Raw genomic sequence first — 20039 nt, 5'->3', positions numbered from 1 at the left:
GTGGGAGGATCTTCCAACTGCTTTCCACTTCTCAAAGTCACAGCATTCATCTGTCCTTTCGGTGGTTGCTCTGTTTGACACGGAAAAACGCCCGGAGTCTTGAAAGATTGGCCAACTTGATGAGCAAGTTGACTTATTTGATTTTCCATGAGCTTGTTCTGAGCTTGTAGTTGTTGGATGTTGTTGTTCGTTGTGGTAACGAAGTTCTCAAGCATTAGCTCAAGGTTGGATTTTTGTGGAGGTGGTTGCATAGGTTGTGGGACTAAAGGTGGTCTTACTTGGAAACCGGGTGGAGCATTATAATTTTTGTTTCAAGGTGGTGGTGGAGGTGGATTTTGTTGAGCTTGGGTATTCTTGTAAGAGAAATTTGGATGATGTTTCCAACCTTCATTGTATGTGTTTGAGTGAGGATCATATGGCCTTTTGGGATTTGAAGTGTAGAATGCATTGGCTTCCTCAATCGACATCTCATGTGAATTTTGTGGGCAACCAGGGGCAATGTGACCTTGTACATTACACATTTGACAAGTTTTAGCAGATGAGCCAGAAGATGTTGCTTGGAACTTGTCAAACTTGCTTGTCAATGCCTGCATAGAGCTAGTTAAAAGGGTTAGAGCATCAACATCATGCATACCTCCCTTTTTAACACTACGTCGTCCTCCTGGGTGGTAATTATCATTTGTTGTCATCTTCTCAATTAGCTACTTTGCCTCAGTTGGGTTCTTAGTCAAGAGAGAACCCCAGATGCAGCATCAATATAGATTCGGAATTCATGAGTTAAACCATTGTAAAAGGTTTGGATCAACATCTATTCAAGAATACCATGGTGAGGGCATTGTCTTTGCAATCGCTTGAACCTCCTCCATGCTTCATATAAGGACTCATCATCTGACTGCCTGAAAGTAAATAGCTCATTTCTCAACCTTGCAGTCTTTTCCTATCCCAAGAACTTGACTAGAAAAGCTTTCACCAGTTTGTCCCATGTGTCCAAAGAGCCAGTACCTTCATCTCTCAACCATTCCTTCACTCTATCCCGTAATGAGAAAGGGAAAAGGCGAAGTCTAATAGCATCATCTGTAACGCCATTTAGTTTCGTAGTATCGCACTTTTCTAAGAAACTATCAATATGACTGACAGAGCACTCATGAGGTGTGCCTACAAACGAATCATTTGAGATGAATTGAATGAAATGTGGTTTCAATTCAAAGTTCTGAGCAGTAACAGGTGGTCTGAAAATGCTGAAGAGGAGTCCGGTTGTGGTATCAGGAATATCATACTCCAAAAGAGACTTTGTTCCTAGATCGACCATGTTTCTATGGTTTTGATTTCTCCTTCTTCTTCTACCTCCTCGTCTCCTTGTTGTTGCTTCAATTTCACAATCAAATGGAATTAAATCGTCTGACCCTAAACGTCGAGTTTGCATGCAACAAAGAACTAAAAGCAAAGAAATCAAAAACACAAGAGACAATAGCTGAAGCAACAAATAAAGCTTAGTAAAAACGAATCACAAATAACTAGTGTAAAACCGTTAGTCCCCGACAACGGCGCCAAAATTTGATAGGCGTGTCGCGTACCTAAAAAAAAATAAACCTAACTAAACCACTACTATGTAGACGGGCAAGTAATTGTCGGATCCCAAGAGACTATGGTTCAACTAATTAAATAGACTCAAGTAAATACTAAGCAAGCAACCAAATCAAATAATTGAGAATTAATAACTAAATATTAAGAGCGACGATTAAACTAAGAAAAAAATGATAATCAAATACTAAAAACATCCAAGATCAAGCATTACCACGAATACAATTAATGCAATAATAGTTCTACCCCTAACATATAATTCAATTGATTAAAGAGGAAAAGTAATCCCTAAATAGTACCAATGGTCTCTCCCGAGTTATCAATGGCTTCTCTAATCACAATCAAGCCTACTTCCGTGGAATCATGTAAATTAAAGACCTTGAGCACATTACTCTAACTTCCTAATCATCCATTCAACTACTCCCGTGATGAACTTCAAACCCTTAATTGATTTATTCAAACCCGTCAAAACCCAACTCCCGTTGCGATTAAAACAATGGATTAATAACAATACCAATTATCCCTAATCTAGTATTGGCATGAGCAAAATCAATTAAGCATATCAATTGCAACCATCATTAGAGAATTTAAAGAATTAAATCAAGCATTAATCATATTTGGGTTCCGCTAGATCTTGGAATAGGGAAACTACTCACACATATTAATGAAATCAAGAATAATAATCAATAAAGAAAACATAATTAACAATAATAAAATAAGAGAATTGAGAGAAGAAATCAATACTTGAAATTAATTATGAAATCTTGAATCTTGAAAGCAAAACCCTGGAAAATAATATGGAAGAACGTAATACCCAAAAAGAATTCTAAAATAATATCTGAAAAAGTGATAAATTGATAATAAAAGATTATCTAAAACCTATTTATATCCTAGAATAAAAGTAGATATTTTTATCTAAATAGGACTTTCAAACGCCACCGAAACGAGCTGCCACAGGTAGGTTATGGCACGAAGAAAACCGCCACAACCAGGGTGTGGAGCGGGCTGCCTTCGCCTCTCCCTTGCTCCAATATAGACGCCCACAACCAGGTTGTGGCCAACAGATTGCACGCCACAACCGAGTTGTGGAGTAGGCTGCCTAAATGCTTCATTGATGCTCCATTGGTGCTAGAAACGCTCCATATAAAGAAATATCTCGCGATTAAAACAAATTCCACGCAAATCGAGCCATATTCCTATAAAAACAAAAACAAACAAACCGAGAAGAGCAATATCGAAATAGGAAGAATAATAGCTCAAAAAGATTAAGAGAATGAAGAAAACACAATAAAACATGACCAAATATCACATATAAATCGTGTATAATATCGTGTTATCATTGTCAAACGTCATGCCGTAAAAGGGGACTATAAAAGCGACACTCGTGTTGTGCTAAAAGTTGAGCGGGAGTTTTGGTTGCCACAAGATTGAATATGTCCTCCTACGTTAGATAGGATAGGTGCCTTGGCCTCTTGAAGAGTAAGAATTGAAAATGCATGGCCGTGCTCAAATGGATCAGAAGAAGATCATTTGCTTAGCAATTCAAACTCGGATTTCAAGAAATAATTTGAACGCTAGTATGGATAGCATAGAGATGTGATAATACTATCAAATTAGACACTAAGAGACTTAAGGAATTTTAATATTGCATACTTGTCTCGGACAAGTAGGAGATTGAAGGAAATGTGTCCTCGACTTTAGTGAAATTACTTAATATAATTATGGATCGTATTATGGAGATAGTAATTCGTTTATTTGGGTCGTCTATACGTCTTGCTAGAGAATGATATAGAACTTTGGGTTAGTAAGTAACAAACCCGAAGCCCGCCTAAACAGATCCTACAAGGTCACACATTAGGATTGGATCAATAAAGAAACTGAAGCCCAAAGTGGGCCTTAGGGTGACCGGCCAAAAAGGGAAAGGGGAGAGAAAACCCTAACCTAATTAATAATAATATGATTATATATTAATTAGTTAGGGATAATAAAAATATATTGTATTCAATTTTCTGAAAACAACGTAAGTTTTTCTCTCAATATTTTTCTCTCTAAAATTGGTTCTCAGCTCCAAGAAAGGTGAAAGGTTTTTCCCGTCCACTAGCATTGTGGAGTGTTGATTCAATCTGGTGGACTAAATAGAGGAGTTACAATTGAGGCTCTTTATCTCCGGTAAAGAAGAAGATTGCTAAGAGGACTCACGCTTCAAAGGTTAATTCTAAACTATTATGTGATCTTTATTTGTATATGCATGAGATCCTATTTAAGTGCGTATGAATGTGATTCATGAAATTCCGCTTAGAGTACCTAAAACCCTACAATATATATATATATATATATATATATATATATATATATATATATATATATATATATATATATATATATATATATATTGAAAGGTACCGTGTATGGCACAAGACTTAACCTTATTAAAAATGAAAAGGAGAGCGATGGATAGCTCAAGTACTTAAAGTTTCCCTCCTAATTTTGGGTGATTCTAGCCTTCTAGGATCGATTCTCAAAATCTCACCCCCGCCGCCCTTGCGAGTTGTTTATGGATCCCTTCATATTAACAATAATAAATTACCTCTTCATATTATTACCCTTCATATTATTTAATAAAAGCAAATAAATATTACTAAAAATAAAAGGGAAGAAATCGTTACCCTTCCTAATTAATCTTGCATTGACAATTAACAATAATAAATTACCCCTTCATATTATTTATGGATCCCCACAATCTTAAAAATTAATCTATCTATATTGCTAGTATCATGTAAGGGGTGATTAATTATTAGAATCATACTAGGTTGTTTCCAATATTTTAATACCACACATTATTTATTTGCTATGTATACATGTTTTTATTGCATGTTCACTGATATTATTTGATCAAAAGCAGCATTTGAATATCACAGCTATAAAGATAATGAAGGACAATTGCTTAGGAACCATAAATCTTGTTAATTAATCAAGTGATCACAATATTAGCTATCTAATGTGCATTAATATTAACCCAACTTGGCAACTTAGCATAATCTAGCTAGTTTGGAGCAATTGAATACTTGTTGTATGTCTTTCTAGTGCAAATGATATATGTTGTATATGAACTTATTAGAGGCCAATATGAGCAAAATTGTATTCCTAAAATCATGATTCGATATCGAACCTTTATTCTCAAATGCTCCATGGTACTTTTTGACTTCATGGAGTTAACAATCTCATGAATTGTGAATGGGGTGCAACCGTTATGAATTAAAAATCGTGGTTACCTTGTCCCTTTTATTAAACCGTTTTACAAATTCTGTAAATTAAAAGACTTAGCTTGTTAGGGGCTCCCTATATTCTCCTTATCCCATTCAATCGACTGCCAAGCACATTTACACGTGTTAAGGTAGGCCTACTCCTACGACGTACGCTTACCTGATCTAGGTACACATACGATAAATATTATAGAGATGAGTTGAAAAATGTATTAGGCTGCATGTTAATGCAAAATGGATGGAAAGGTTATCTAATTTTTCAAGACAACTGAAGTCGTACGAAGCAAATTACCTTACATGCGCATTATCTAACACTAACAACAATTGTCTATGTATTGAAGATTTTGGATGCATTATTTTTATGATGTGAAATGTAGAATGTTAACGGACCATAAGAGTTTGAAGTAATTTTCACGCAAAAAAGACTTGAATATGTGCCAAAGAATATGGTTGGAATTGATTAAGGATAATGACCTTGTTATTCAATAACATGAAGGGAAAGTAAATGTTCGTTATTGCGGAAACTCGTAAAACAAGTCATGGAGTTAATGCATTTGTTGTATATATACATGTGAATTATAGAAATTGTTTAGATAACTACCAATTTATTTGTAAAAGGTACATACCTTAAGTAATTGGATGGGGTATAATTCTCAAGTTCTAATGAAGACAGGTATAATGTTGCAATTAATGGAGCATTAATGATGTTAATTGATGCACTAATACAGGCTATTGATTTTAATAATGATGGGATTGACAATTAAAAATTCATACTAAAAAAAATCGTGACAATATAAGAAAGACATTGAAAACTTCTCTCTCTCGAACTCTCTTGAATGGAATAGGGAGGGGTGATTTCATTAAATAATACTCTACCCGTTCATTTCTACTTCTAACATTTATTCCTTAGATAATAGAGATAAGTGTAATTTAGGAATGGAGGGAGTAATAGTCATTCGACAATTACAATCATCCCTTAAGAGATCTAAATTCTCAATACAAGAATTAAACACATCTAAACTAATGGCTTCGCTTCTAAACTGTTCCTGGATAATTTTAGATGTCTTGGCATCGTTCTTGACGGAGCTCCATTGCTGTATAGTCGCAAAAGTGATAACACTTGATTGGTCATCAAGATCTGCAAATGTGTAAGACGGAACTTCTAAATTTGCACCCCTATACCAATAGACCCGCAAATCCACAAATTTGTATCCTTGCACACTTTTTTTTTGGACAAAAAACACTGCTTAGCACATTTTATTAAAATCACACAAGTTCAGCATCATTACATAAAACCCCCTGAATCTCATGAGGACACTCCTCAAGCCAAACTCAATACTCACTATAACTAAAGCTTAATTTTGCTAAACCGACCTATGGAAAAAAAAAAAAAAAAAAAAAACATTCGGGCAGCCACAAAGCAAGTTGCAGAATATCCCTTACCACACCACCAAAAGCACAAGGAGATGTATCCCTGCACACACTAAAACACAAATAAACAAACAATATTAAGTTGTACATAGAGGAATTGACTAAACCCTGCATGGAGGGAATGACTATAATCGCCATATTGATGGTGATCTTTATTGGCTTAAAACATTAAATTAAAAATATATATATATATATATATATATATATATATATATATGAAATATGAAAATTTGCCAATTATCACCGCAAGTTAATACTACTTTGTAAATTACTACCACAAATTAAAAAAGTTGTGAATTACTACCACAAAAAATTTTAAGATGTTGCGATTACTACCAAACTCCCATTAAACACAATTGTGACGTCATTATATCACTTTAACCGATGGTTAAACCCTTAACCATGACGTCAATATATCTCTAAACCATTTTCTTTTTTTTTGGGGGGAGGGGGGGGCTGGTTAAAGACCTTAACCATGGTCAAACACGGGTTAAAGGGATATAATGACGTCATAGTTGGGTTTAATGGGGGTTTGGTAGTAATCGCAACATTTTAAAATTTTTTGCGATAATAATTTACAAAGTGGTATTAACTGGCGATATGTGTGTGTCAAAAGTGATCGATTTTTACAAATAAGGTACTTTATCACATTTGGATTACGAAAAGTGTATGTTATTCGACCGGATTTCAATCATTGATTTTTTTCGGGAAAAAAAAAACCTTTAAAATCTTTTATTTTAGAAATTTCTTTTCCCACTTTTCTAGAATTATTATGGTTGTTACATTGTAATTCGTAATTTGTTTATCCAAAACTATTATAAACTTTTTGGAACAATAATTATATCTGTCATTATTTAACAAACATATATAATCATCAAGTGATTAATTAATGAGTAGCAAATCACACTACAACATTTTTTACAAAATGTAACGGGTGACAGAAGGCTAAAGCAACGCTACTATTTATAACCATCACAATAGCTAAGCTAATGTAACGGGTGTACAAAAGCGTCGCATTAGACCACTTAAGCATTGCATTAGACCTCCTAATGCAACGCGACCGGATGTGATGACTCTAGGCTCTTGCATTAGAGCTAATGTGCGCAGGGCCGTAGCAAGGGCAGGGCTGTTGGGGCAACCGCTCTTGGCCCCAACATGAGTAGCCTAAATTCACTTAAATTAGCAGAAGGCCCAAAAAAAAATAAAAAATAAAAAACAAAACATAGCAATCATAAAGTTAGAGAATATGAAAAGAATATTAAAACCTCAATTTTGGTTCTTTCTCCCTGATTTTTCGCCTAAACACTTCACTTTTCAAAGTGAATAATTTGATTCACCCCTTAAAGGAACAATCATTAAATTATAATCCCCTTCTCATGGTAGTTTAATTTTTCAAAAATGTATCTTTTCCAATTTCTAGTCATATGATTCAATTGAAGTTGAAAATTTTCAACAACGATCATTTCACTGTATAATTTTAACGGGCATTAATCTAAGGGGCCGTTTGGTTGGGGTTAATAATCAAAGGGAATCGGAATGAACTGATATCATTCCCTTTGTTGTTGTTTGTTTGTCACTTTTTTTATTCCCTTTACCCATTTTTTTTAGTTCACCCATTTTTAGTCTACATTGATTCCCCACCCCCCTAGACTTTCCCATTCCCTTTCCCTAGACACCATACCCACCACCGTTCTACTTGCTGGAACTTGCCCAACCACCTCGCCGTGGACCCAGTCACCTCACCGGAACTCGCCGCACTCCCCCCATCTCGCCAGAGCCCGCGCACCGCCCCCACCTCTCCCCTCGAAAATACCTTTGATCCTCTCCCCGGAAAATGGGCAAATCTGCCATTGACGCAACAGGGGAGCTCCTGATCAAAATCCCAGCAACCATAGTCCACCTAATAGACAACCAACAAAGCATCGAGCAAGCATACGACGATCTCGAAATCATCCTCCTCTGTCAAAACGACGCTGATGTTTCCGTTTTAGCAAGAATCGGAGATCAACTCCAATGGCTTTTAACAAAAGACGAAGCCACCCTCAAACTAGACGAATCTCACTACTTCTTCACACTCTCCTCCAACGACGACATTTTGAATCGGAGATCAAAAGGACTGGAAACTCTGCTGAAAAAACTCTGATGGTGTTTTCTAGGGTTTTTGCGTGGGTGGTGAAATTTATTCCGGGGAGGGTAGGGGCTGTGAGGGGTGGGGGAGGTGCGCCGAGGGCCGAAGATTCTCGTCGACGTTGTGGCTGGGCGGTGGGGTGGATCGTGGTGGCTGGAATAGTGAAGAAAGGGGATGTGTGGTGGTGGTGGTGATTCCTTTTGTATTTTGAAAACCAAACATATTACTTGGAAAGGGTTTCATTCCATTCTCCTACATTCCCTTTGTTCATTCCATTCCGATTCCCCTGCGCGAAACAAACGGCCCCTAATTGTATATAATTCTCTTTGCATGTCCTCCATCACTCATCAAATTCTCTTATTTCCATTAATTTTTCATTAATCTATATAAATGATTTCAAAATTGGAGAATAAAGTCACATTGATTGGTTGGCTTGAACCACTACAAAAGAGGCGATGATCCTGATTTGTAAGTTCATTTTTAATTCATAAGAGTATCTAATTATGTAATTTTATAATATTTGTTTAATTTTCCTGTTAAATACCAAATTATCGATCCTTGGTGGCTGCGAGGTGAGGGTTTTGTGGGGTGGTGATTTTGCAGTTAGGAACTTATCAATAACTATATACTAAAAGACACACAGTAATGACACGTGTCATCTTTTGGTGTGTCCTAATTTATTTATTTTTTTTGAAAAAAATTTAATTATAGTATAAAGTCTTATACAAAAATAATTTCTTATATATAAATTAACAAAGATAATTACTTTAAATAAAAAAGATTTGATATATCTTTCCACACAAACATTTATGACTATTATTAATTAAAATAGATAACATAATTTGCGACATATTTTAATGTACTTTAAGGAAGTATTTTTTTTCTCCCTAATAAAAATAATTTTTTATTTATTGATTAAAATTCACATCAAAGTAGTGTGTATATTTATTGATTTTTTTAGACTTTTAAATTTTTTTGTAAAATAACCAATTATATTTAAAAGTTGATAGGGAGTATTATTTTTAAAAAATTACCGTGCGTGGCACGGGACCTAAACTAGTATACGAAAATTGATGCTTTTAAAAGATTATTAATCTTCTTAAATATGTAATCGGAAAAATTAAATAAAATTACATATCCAACTATTTATGATAAAATTATTTATTTTGTTAATTAGGGCCCATTTTATATCTTTGCCCCAGGTCACCAAAATTTCATAAACGGGGTTGAATGTGCGCCGCATAGCTTTGAAATGCAATAGTGCGATCAATCGAAATAACATAAACATGATTCTAAAAATAAAAACTACAAAAAAATAAAATAAAATAAAAGAGTACACTACTGCTTTTTATATATAGAGTATATCTCTACAATACACTTTATTCCTACATAATTGGTGTTATTATACTATGGCAAAATATCATGTACATTTATCAAAGCGAATTATATACGTAGTACACTGTTAATTTTTTCCAATGAAAAAAGAAAATTGAAATTTATTTAAAATTTAAAAATACAATAGTCACATAAGCAAAAATCAACACAAAAAAAAAAAAGAGATTTTAAATTCAAGTGTCATGTAATAGATTAAATAAATAATAATAATAATAATAATAATAACCAATATAATATTAACACGATCTTGTGCGAATAACCACGGTGCATGGTCACTTGTAAAAAAAATATATATATATAAAACATATATAGTAACTCATATATATAACACTGATGGAGTAACTCTTATTATAGAGATAGAGTAATCCTATTAGAGATTGATCAGAAAAAAGCGGATTAGTTGTCGGTAATTCTTGGCAAGAGTCAGTCCAAGTTGATCTATGTTAAGGAAGTCAAACCAAGGACCTATGAAGTTGGGGGTTTCTTCAACCCTCTTCAGCTATTGTTTTGCGCAAAAGTCTTTTGCGCCTACTATCGCCAGAAGGCGTAATCGTTTTCTAGTTGAGGGATCCGAATTGGACCTAGATGGAAATAACATGAAATCTCTTTTTCAAACCCAAGCATAAGGGCGATCAGGAATCGAGCAGTTATGAGCAGATTCGTGGAATTATTGTAGAAGAATTTGATTGTGCTTATTAATTAATAAAGTAACCGGTATAATACACTGACACGGTAACCCTTATATATACTTCCTCCGTTCTTTATTATTTGACCCTCCTTTGACCGTCTTTTGTGAATAATATATAAGGAAAAATATATTAATGTATAATATTTTTGGATTCGTCTCAATAAGTACTATCATAATATATTGATTGTTAAAGTTTTACATTGGCAAGCGTGATAAAAGAAACAGGTCAAGTAAAAAAAGAACAGAGAAGTATATAATACTAAAGTAGCCCCTATAACTTTAATTGAGTAACACCAAGTATGCAATACAATACTCGAATGAAATTATAAATTAAAATTATTCAATTGATTTAAAAAGATTACTCGAGATCTATGATAAAATATATTTATTTTTTTAAAAGTAAAAACTAATGTGATTCATTCAAAAGAAAATTAAAGTGATCCTAATACAATTGAACAAGACCAAAATATTTAAAAAGATTACTCGAGATTTATGATAAAATATATTTATTTTTTTATAAGTAAAAACTAATGTGATTCATTCAAAAGAAAATTAAAGTGATCCTAATAAACATTAATTATAAACCGTGCATCCTGGGAGCTTATTACATCTATCTAACATCGACTACAGTATTTTGGTCTTGTTCAATTGTATTAAATTGCATTTTATAAAGCTTTGTGACTATTATAATTTTCTTCAAACCAATTTTAAAAGATAGAAGTGAAAATGTGCACAGCTGAGACGCACCCTTTAAGAGATAATCAGCTAATTTCCCGGCTAATCCTAATTATTCTTTGGGCCTGTTAACATTTACTGAGCTGAGCTGAACTGAATTGGACTAATTAGAGCTGAACTGAACTGATTGGAGCTAAACTGAACTGAATTGAGCTGAAATGAATATTTTATGAGAGAGGAAAATCAAGAGCTGAACTGAACTGATTGGATCGGACCTGAATTGAACTGAAGTGAAATTAAGTAAATGTGAACAGACCCTTTAGAGACATAAAAAAAGATTGATTAAATTTGCAAATATATATATATATATATATATATATATATATATATATATATATATATATATATATATATATATATATATGGGGAATGTGCATATATTTTATACAAAATGTACATTTTTTTTTAATATATATTGAATGTGCATAATTGTGTTTCAAACTGATAAAAAATTTTAATTTTCTTGAAAAACGAAAATTATGCACATTTGTTCAAAAAATATGCAAATCAAATTTGAGTCATTTTTTTTATGCACATTTAGTACAAAATTTATGCACAAAAAATCCTTCTCATCTTCTCATTTTAAGGAACTTCTCATTTGACCACATATATATTACGGAATATGAAATTACAAAGCAGCAAAGCATGTACATTGGGTACAACCGTACAACGGTAAAAACTATCAACATCATAGTTTATTTTGATTATTGCATACAACCAACTTGTAACGCTCAATTGTGACACATTTTGTGAGGCATTTAAAATTTTGATTACTTAAATATATGTAATATTATTTTAAAAGATTTGGATAATCTTGCTATTGTCAAAAAAAAAAAAAAAAAGATTTTGCGGTCGTCCATTATATTCACCTCTTTGTAGCTTCCAAAACTAAACATTCCAAGTTAAAAATGCACAAAACGTGTACATGCATTTCATGCTTCTTCCTCTTTGTCTTTGGTATTCCTATAGCTATTGCTCTCATATTCTTGTTGGTGGTTTTCCCGGCCAGATTTTCCATCTCCGTCGAAGAAGCCTTTGTCGACGCCTTTCACTTGGCCAACGACGGCCACCTAAACTCTTCTTTCAATTTAGTCATAAGATCATATGATCCCTCGTACACACAAAACTATCAAGACGTCAAGGTGTACATACTAAAAGAAAACCAAATTCTTGTGGGAGACTTTTATCATTTTGTTAATGCTTCTTATACAATCAAGAACGAGGCTCAATTGAGTTTCCGATTGGTAGCCTTAAACGTTCCATTATTGGAAGAATCGGTGGTGGAAGAGTTGAGATCGGAGAGTAAGAAAGGGGTGCTTAAGCTAAGTGTTAATATGAGAGGTGTTTCGGGATTTTCTGATGTCCTGCGGGAGAGTTACAATTCCGAGACTGGAACCGGACGCCTGTACCTGCAAAACAACGGAGACTCCTGGTGGTGGGAGCTCCGCCTCCAACGGTCAAGTTAATACTTGATTAAGGAGTAATTAATGCGGAAATTAAAGTGATTGGGTCTCTCTAGGTGAGAGTGTTTAATGTAGGTAATCTGCTTTTTTAGCGTGATCAGCCTGTTGTTCATGTAATCTCCCTTAATGAGGATTAAGGGAGGTATTTATAACCTTGGGAAACGTGTCAATCCTAGGTTTAGGTTAACCTAGGGCTGATTGGGCTTCCCTCGGAAGTTGGGCCTAGGTGACCGGTTATCCCAGGTGTCATGGGAAGGACACGTGTCGTGTCGTAATTGGTCCAAGGTGGACGGATCATTGCTTGACACGTGGCAGGCTCCTATTGGCCCATGTGGCGGACACATGGCGGAACCTGATTGGTCCACTTGTCAGATGGTGATTGGTGGGAGCAAAATCCCCTAATCAAGAGGGATATTGAATATGTATGGTCACATAGAGGTAAAGTGTAGCAATGTTATGGTAAACGTTGCTACTTCTTCTTCTTCTTCTAGTTCTTCAATGAAATTTAAGAGAAAAAAGTGTAAATTTGTAAAACATGGTGATCTATTTAATGATTATAATTATTAGAAATTAAATTTCCAATATGAATTCATATGAATGTTATATACGGAGTAGATAGAATCGGAACTTTTGAATAATACATACAATTGATTTCTAAATTAATTTGTTCTTTTAATGCTAATTAAAGGTTGTATTCCAAACTAATTGCCAACCATTTAAATTGCTATAATAATTTTATAAAATATTTATGTACCAAGTCGAGTAGGTATCTAAATTGATATGCTTATAAATTACTACTATAAGAGTCGTGGGTATAAAGATTTTTACAATAACTAGCATTTGGGTTCATTTCAATTAATTTAACTCAAATCATGTGATGCAATATGTAAGTGTTTGATAAAGTACACAACTTTGACAAGAATATAATCCTGAGAATTCCTCATAAAAGGTCCACAAATAGCTAGGACTAGTTTTGTTTTAGGTTTAGTTTTAGTTTTTATTTTTAATGTTGTTGGAAATAATGCTATCGCAAAGAGAGTTTAGTTGTTTTGTTTATGGAGGAAGGAGTATTGTCCTACATTTGGTTGAAGAAGAGAGTTTTACTTGGTGTATAATAATTGGGTTTTATGCAAGTAGATTGAAGTGTTTTCCCTTGCATTGTGGGCTAGAAGGGGACATCCCCAGTCACCGCTCGGCCGATTTGGTTCGTGGCACGTGCGCGGTGTGGTATTGTTTGATTTGAAATTCAAAGCGCTTTCTTGATTTTCACACTATTTGACTGCTCCTTGATCTTCTTCTTTGATTTACGTATTTTTTATTGGCTTTAAAACTGTAGTCATGCAATCAATGTTAAACACTAAAAAAATTCTTCCTTAAAAATTCAGTTTCTCTGAATTTAGTTTTGAGCATATTGTGAGTTCTTAATTTCTCTTATTGTCTGCATATCAAGAGGGTTCGTTGTGTTAAATCTTGGGGGCCAACACTATCTTCGATAACTACACCACAGTTGCGGCGAATGTTTTCTTCTAAGACACTGCTCTAAACACGTCAGATCACATCAATAAATCAAATAATTCAGCCCACATGTCAATTCATTTTCTAATTTCACAATTATTTTTCCTACATACATTAGCACTTTTTTGCATACTCCGTAACTTAAACTTACTAATTACAACCACAAACTGAACCATTAGGGTCGTTAAAGACTCTAAATTCTAAACTACTCCGTAACCTAAACTTACGACCAACTTACCTATAAAACCACTACTCCCTCCGTCACATAATACATGAGATGTTGGACTTTTTTTCACTATTCATATATTAGGTTTGACCATAATATTTTACTAACATAATAAAAATATATTTTATCATAAAATATGTTGTTAGATAGGTTCACTACAAAAAATTGCCCATATAGAAACGGAATTCTAGCGATAGAATTCATTCAGTTTCTAAATTTTTTAAAAAAATCTATCTCTAAATTAATTTACAAACGAAATTAAAAAATATGTTCCTAAACTAGAGACAGAAATAATAAATGGGTCTCTTAGTAGAAACGGAATTGAAAATCCGTCTCTAAATTGAAAGCTAATTGTTTTTGTTAGTTGCTAATAAATTAGAAACGAATTTTTTTTTTCCTGTTTTGTGTTGCTAAATTTAGAGACGGATTTTTTTCCGTTGCTAAATTAGCAATGGGTTTTTTTTTTCCCGTTGCTAATATGAGCGACGTATTTTTTTTTCCGTTGCTGATATAAGCAAAGGTTTTTTAATTCCGTCGCTAAATTATTCTCGAAACGAATTATGTAAAATATTACTTTAGAGACGAATTATGCAAACTAAGGTCCTGTTTTCTTCACCTTAAAAAAATAATATTAAGTTAAAATAATTTCAATTTAGTAAAAATAAGTTCAATTCAGTAAAATTAATTTCTGTTCAGTAAAAATAAGTTCAGTTCAGTAAAATTCAGTTTTCTTAAAGAAGAGTTATAATAGAAAATCAGTAAAAATAATTTCAGTTCAGTAAAAATAATTTCAATTCAGTAAAAATAATTTCAGTTCAGTAAAAATAAGTTCAGTTCAGCAAAAATAATTTCAGTTCAGCAAAATTAAGGTGAATCAAACAGGGCCTAAAATTCGTCTCTAAACTAGAAACGGATTTTAAAATCCGTTGCTTAACTAAAGACCGATTTTAAATTTCGTCTCTAATATTTCTTTCACTTATTACCAATTATGTGCGTAGAAGTAAACAAATAATATTTAGAATAGTTGGTAAGAGTTTCACTATGTGACTTTGGGGGGTTCGACTCCTACCTATTACGATTCTTGAGATTGAGGATTCAAGAAGCCTTGCATGCAAAGCCGAGTCGGGTTGACCCCAGTGAGGTCGTCGAACCTAATAGCATCTACTTTTAGACACAAAATAATTTTTCCGTTGTTAAATTTAGAGACGGGTTTTTATTTTCCATTGCTAAATTTAGAAACATATTTTTTTCCCTTTGCTGATATGAGCAACGGTTTTTTTTTTCCATTGCTAATTCCACCGACAGATAAAAATAATTCGTTGCTAAAACCAGCAATGGAAATAAAAATCTGTTGCTAAGTTCAACGACAGAAAACAAATACAACGTCGCTAGTCTCATTTAACGACAACAGTTTTGCCAATGCAACGGAGTAATTCTATTTCAGAATTTGTCTATATTTAACGACAAAAAAGTACAGTCTAGCAACGGATTTGATATGTTGCTAAATGTCTTTTTGTTTTTGTAGTGGTTTTAATATAATGTTAAATAACTTATATTATAAAATAATTTACATTAATTAATATTTAATTATATTAATATAAAGTCAAACTAGTGTATTGACATATGTGCAATGTTTGACTGTGTCATATATTATGGGACAGGAGTAAAAATTATTTTCTCCATTTATTTTGATACTTGCAACACGTACTTTCTTTTCATTCTTATCAATGCACTATTTCATTCTTTAATATTTTTAATTATCAATGAGTAAAAATTATAAAAATTTGATATTATAAAAGTATACATCGAGTTGAGTTTAACAAGATCCCACTACCTACATATCACCAAAGCTAGTCAAAGTGAGATACAAGAAAGTCAAGAATAGAGTAAAAGTCAAACTATTGCAAGTAAAAAAATAAAATAAAAATAAAAAAATTGGAGGAAGTATAAAGATAGTAGGTTATTCTGCTTCTAGTTGTTTATTGTTAAAATAAACATGCCAAATACAGAAGCGATACTCATGTGCCAATGCCATTATTGGCAATGACTTACCTATAGAAGATGGAGATGAAGTTAGTCAAGTTAGGCCATGTTCACTTCAACTTAAAAAAAAATATTCAATAAAAATAATTTCGGTTTAGTAAAAATAATTTCAATTCAGCAAATTAAAAATAAGTTAACGGTTTAACAAAAATAATTTCATTTCAATAAAAATCAGTAAATGTAAAGAAGAAATATAATAGAGATTCAGTAAAAATAATTCAGTTCAGCAAAAATAATTTCAGTTCAGTAAAATTAATTTTAGTTTAGTAAAAATGATTTAAGTTCAGCAAAAATAATTTCAATTCAGTAAAAATAATTCTAATTCAGCAAAAATAAGGTGAAGTGAACGGAGCCTTACAGTAAATAACTACTACTCCCTCCGTTTTAAAATACTTGCTCCACTTTCCTTTTTCGGTCGTTTTTAAATACTTGCTCCATTTCCTTATATCAAAAGGTTTTACTATATTGAATTAATTTCTCTTACCAAGTGGACCCAACAATATTAATTCCATATTCTCTCTCCTTCAATTATCTCCACTACTTTTGGTTTTTTTTACAATTTTTTATTATTTCAACAACCCCACTACCTTCATATTTTATTATTTTATCCAATTTATCTATCTACTACCTCCGTTACATATTATGTGCAACGATTAGACATTTTTCCTCTCTACTTTATGTCAAATCGTTGCAAATAATATGTAACGGAGGTAGTATATATCTATCTATCTGTCTATCTATCTATCTATCTATATCTATCTATATATTATACTAAAAGACAAGCGCCTCAATGTGAGGATGACAAATGTCACTCTCTCATTGGCTTATCTTATGTATAAAATATATCTATATAATTACTGTTTACATATTTAAACATAGTTATTTTTGTTAAACTTCAAACAATAAAAGCATGTTTCTATACATGCATAAGATTTTCATGATTTCCTAACATAAATATTGATTTAATTTTTTATAATAAATATATACTTTCCAATACTACAAATAATCCATAAAATCTTTCCAATCTTTATTTATAGTTAAGTTAAAGAATAATAACTAATTTGAAGCAATATGATTAAAGTGGCATAATTAAGGAAACAAATATTTCGTATTTTGAAAGGCTAATATTGTTTTTTTTTTATGAAAATTAAATAAAATCGATAATATTTAGTTTGACGTCAATTATGAAATCAATACAAACATTTAAAAAAAATCAGAAGTACAATAAAATATTGTGCACCTATTATAAAAGCTACCCTGTAATGAATGAAAGTTATTTATGCTTTATTGATAAAAGTTACCCAAAATAATGTAAAAGTTTTTGATACAAAAGTTTTTGATAAAGATACAAAATAGTGTAAAAATTACTTTTATCATTTGTTGTACTCCTTTGACAAATACTGAATGCTGAGCCGAAATGTTGTCTTGGAAAAAAATCCATAATCTTGAACATAAATTTAATTTTAATCGGCCTTTCATTTTCTATACAATGTCTTTTACAATGACCTTTTGTTTTTCTTGCATTAAAAAAAACAAAAAAAAAAAAAAAAAAAAAAAAAAAAAAAAAAACCTCTGAACCAATAACCAATCTAAACAAGAGGAATAAAAGTTAAATTGAATTAGACATTTGACGGAAAAGGGATAGATATAAAATGTATTATAACTATTCTCATGTTTTAAATTGTAATATTCGTATTAACAATGCAATTACTTATGAATTTTTTTAGAAAAACTAACATTTTGATTTAAAAATCGTGCATTGATCATGTACTATACTAGATATACAACAATTATGTGCAATAATTTATGTTGTTTTATACATAATAATACTTTTAACTATAATAGTATGTGTATATAATATAATATTTTTTATAATATAAAAAAGTATACATATATAATATAATATCTTATAACATGTGTCCTCCATACCAAGTGTAGTCTCAATCACTACTACACCAACAGACAACACTTGGTAGGGAGGACCTGTGTGCTCCCCTGCAACAACAATCGAAAGGGGAGTGGAACCTAATAACCTAGAACTGATCCTCAAATCTGGAAAGGGTGAACCGGATAGAACACCCAAAACTCAATGCATATATGACGGGAATTAACTTATCCTTTATCTATCTTATACAAAACTCCAAAGTCTATTTTTTTTTTCAAAATATGATAATAACATTTGTAAATTTTGTTAATATGAAAGATATAAACCTATCAAAATGTATATGTAGTTAAATTGTTTAATAACTTATATCGAATGCGTAGTTTTATTAAAATTATTTGCATGTAATCATTAAATGTGTTGGATGTTGTGTAGCTATGCAATGTCCAAAATTTTAGTTGAGCGACTTTGATTTAGTGATTGTGCGGTAAAAAGATATTGACTTCGATCTTGAAACCTAATAGTCTAATAAATTCTAAATAGAAAAATTAAAACAAAAGGAAATGAAAATAGTAAATGGCTTTAAATATTGAAATAAACATAACCTTTTAAATCAATTTAGCGAATTCAAGAGACAATTTTAAGGCATATAAAATTAAATGGGGGAACATATATGTAAAAAGAACATTTTTAAATATATAAATGTCCATGCACTATTATAAGAGTTTTGTTAACCTTTTTAGAATTAAGGTAGGGATAAATCTTAGTAATATATACTCCGTATATTTTATTTACATAAAATTATCAGTATCCATACCTATAAACGAAGTATTTGTGTCGTATACTATATTTAATCAGCTGTTGGTTATATATATGATTATTATATAATATATAGTTTTTGGTACAATGCTTAAATTAGGAAAATATATGTTCTGGTAGGTCAAATATAAGGTTATTATTGTGTCTATAGATTTAATGAATGTGACGGGTAAATAAAACATGTATATATTAGATTGATTGTAGCTAGTGATGCGGATGGTATGATAAGAAAATTTTAGTTTTTTCTCAATGGGAGATATAAATAAATTAGTCCACTTCTTATATAGCTATGTGGAGTATTATTCAATTATTTTTCAATTAATAAAATAACATTATAAAAAACTAAAAGAAATTCAAATAACATAAAATACTATTCAAATAATGTTCCTTTAATTTTTTTTTTATTGACCATTAGTATAAGTCCTTTAATAGTAAATGAATTATCTTTGTTTTTATTTTTATTTTTCCTATGCTAGTATTATACTAAAAGACAAGCGCTTCAATGTGAGGATGACAAATGTCACTCTCTCATTGGCTTATCTTATGTATAAAATATATCTTTATAATTACTATTTACATATTCAAGCATAGTTATTTTTGTTAAACTTCAAACCATAAAAGCAAGTTTCTATACATGCATAAGATTTTCATGATTTCCTAACATAAATATTGATTTAATTTTTTTATAATAAATATATACTTTCCAATACTACAAATAATCCATAAAGTCTTTTCAATCTTTATTTATAGTAAGTTAAAGAATAATGATTAATTTGAATCAATATGATTAAAGTGGCATAATTAAGGAAACAAATATTTCGTATTTTGAAAGGCTAATATTGTTTTTTTTTTATGAAAATTAATTAAAAT

At 31.7% G+C, this 20039-nt stretch overlaps 1 protein-coding gene across 1 annotated transcript; it reads right to left on the bottom strand.

Moving 5' to 3' along the window:
• Nucleotides 1-311: 311 nt before the first annotated feature.
• On the bottom strand, nucleotides 312-1309 carry LOC110696807. The gene is made up of 3 exons (XM_021874142.1): nucleotides 1003-1309; nucleotides 823-896; nucleotides 312-587 (listed from the first exon to the last, which is right to left on the bottom strand). Exons 1-3 carry the CDS (start codon nucleotides 1307-1309, stop codon nucleotides 312-314), a joined length of 657 nt encoding a protein of 218 aa, XP_021729834.1.
• Nucleotides 1310-20039: the final 18730 nt, after the last annotated feature.

The sequence above is a fragment of the Chenopodium quinoa genome, unplaced genomic scaffold (assembly GCF_001683475.1).
Source record: "Chenopodium quinoa cultivar QQ74 unplaced genomic scaffold, ASM168347v1, whole genome shotgun sequence".
NCBI lineage: Eukaryota > Viridiplantae > Streptophyta > Magnoliopsida > Caryophyllales > Amaranthaceae > Chenopodium > Chenopodium quinoa.
The sequence above is the reverse complement of the archived record's forward strand: the minus strand, read 5'-3'. Positions and strand labels throughout refer to the sequence as shown.

Bases quoted from the DNA above. Each gene is read 5' to 3' on its own strand.
- LOC110696807 (XM_021874142.1), bottom strand. From the start codon at position 1,309: ATGGTCGATCTAGGAACAAAGTCTCTTTTGGAGTATGATATTCCTGAT. The intron at 897-1,002 runs GTACTGGCTCTT...ATTTACTTTCAG, and splicing joins GGAATGGTTGAGAGATGAAG to GCAGTCAGATGATGAGTCCT. The intron at 588-822 runs GTATTCTTGAAT...AGCTCTATGCAG, and splicing joins AAGACAATGCCCTCACCATG to GCATTGACAAGCAAGTTTGA.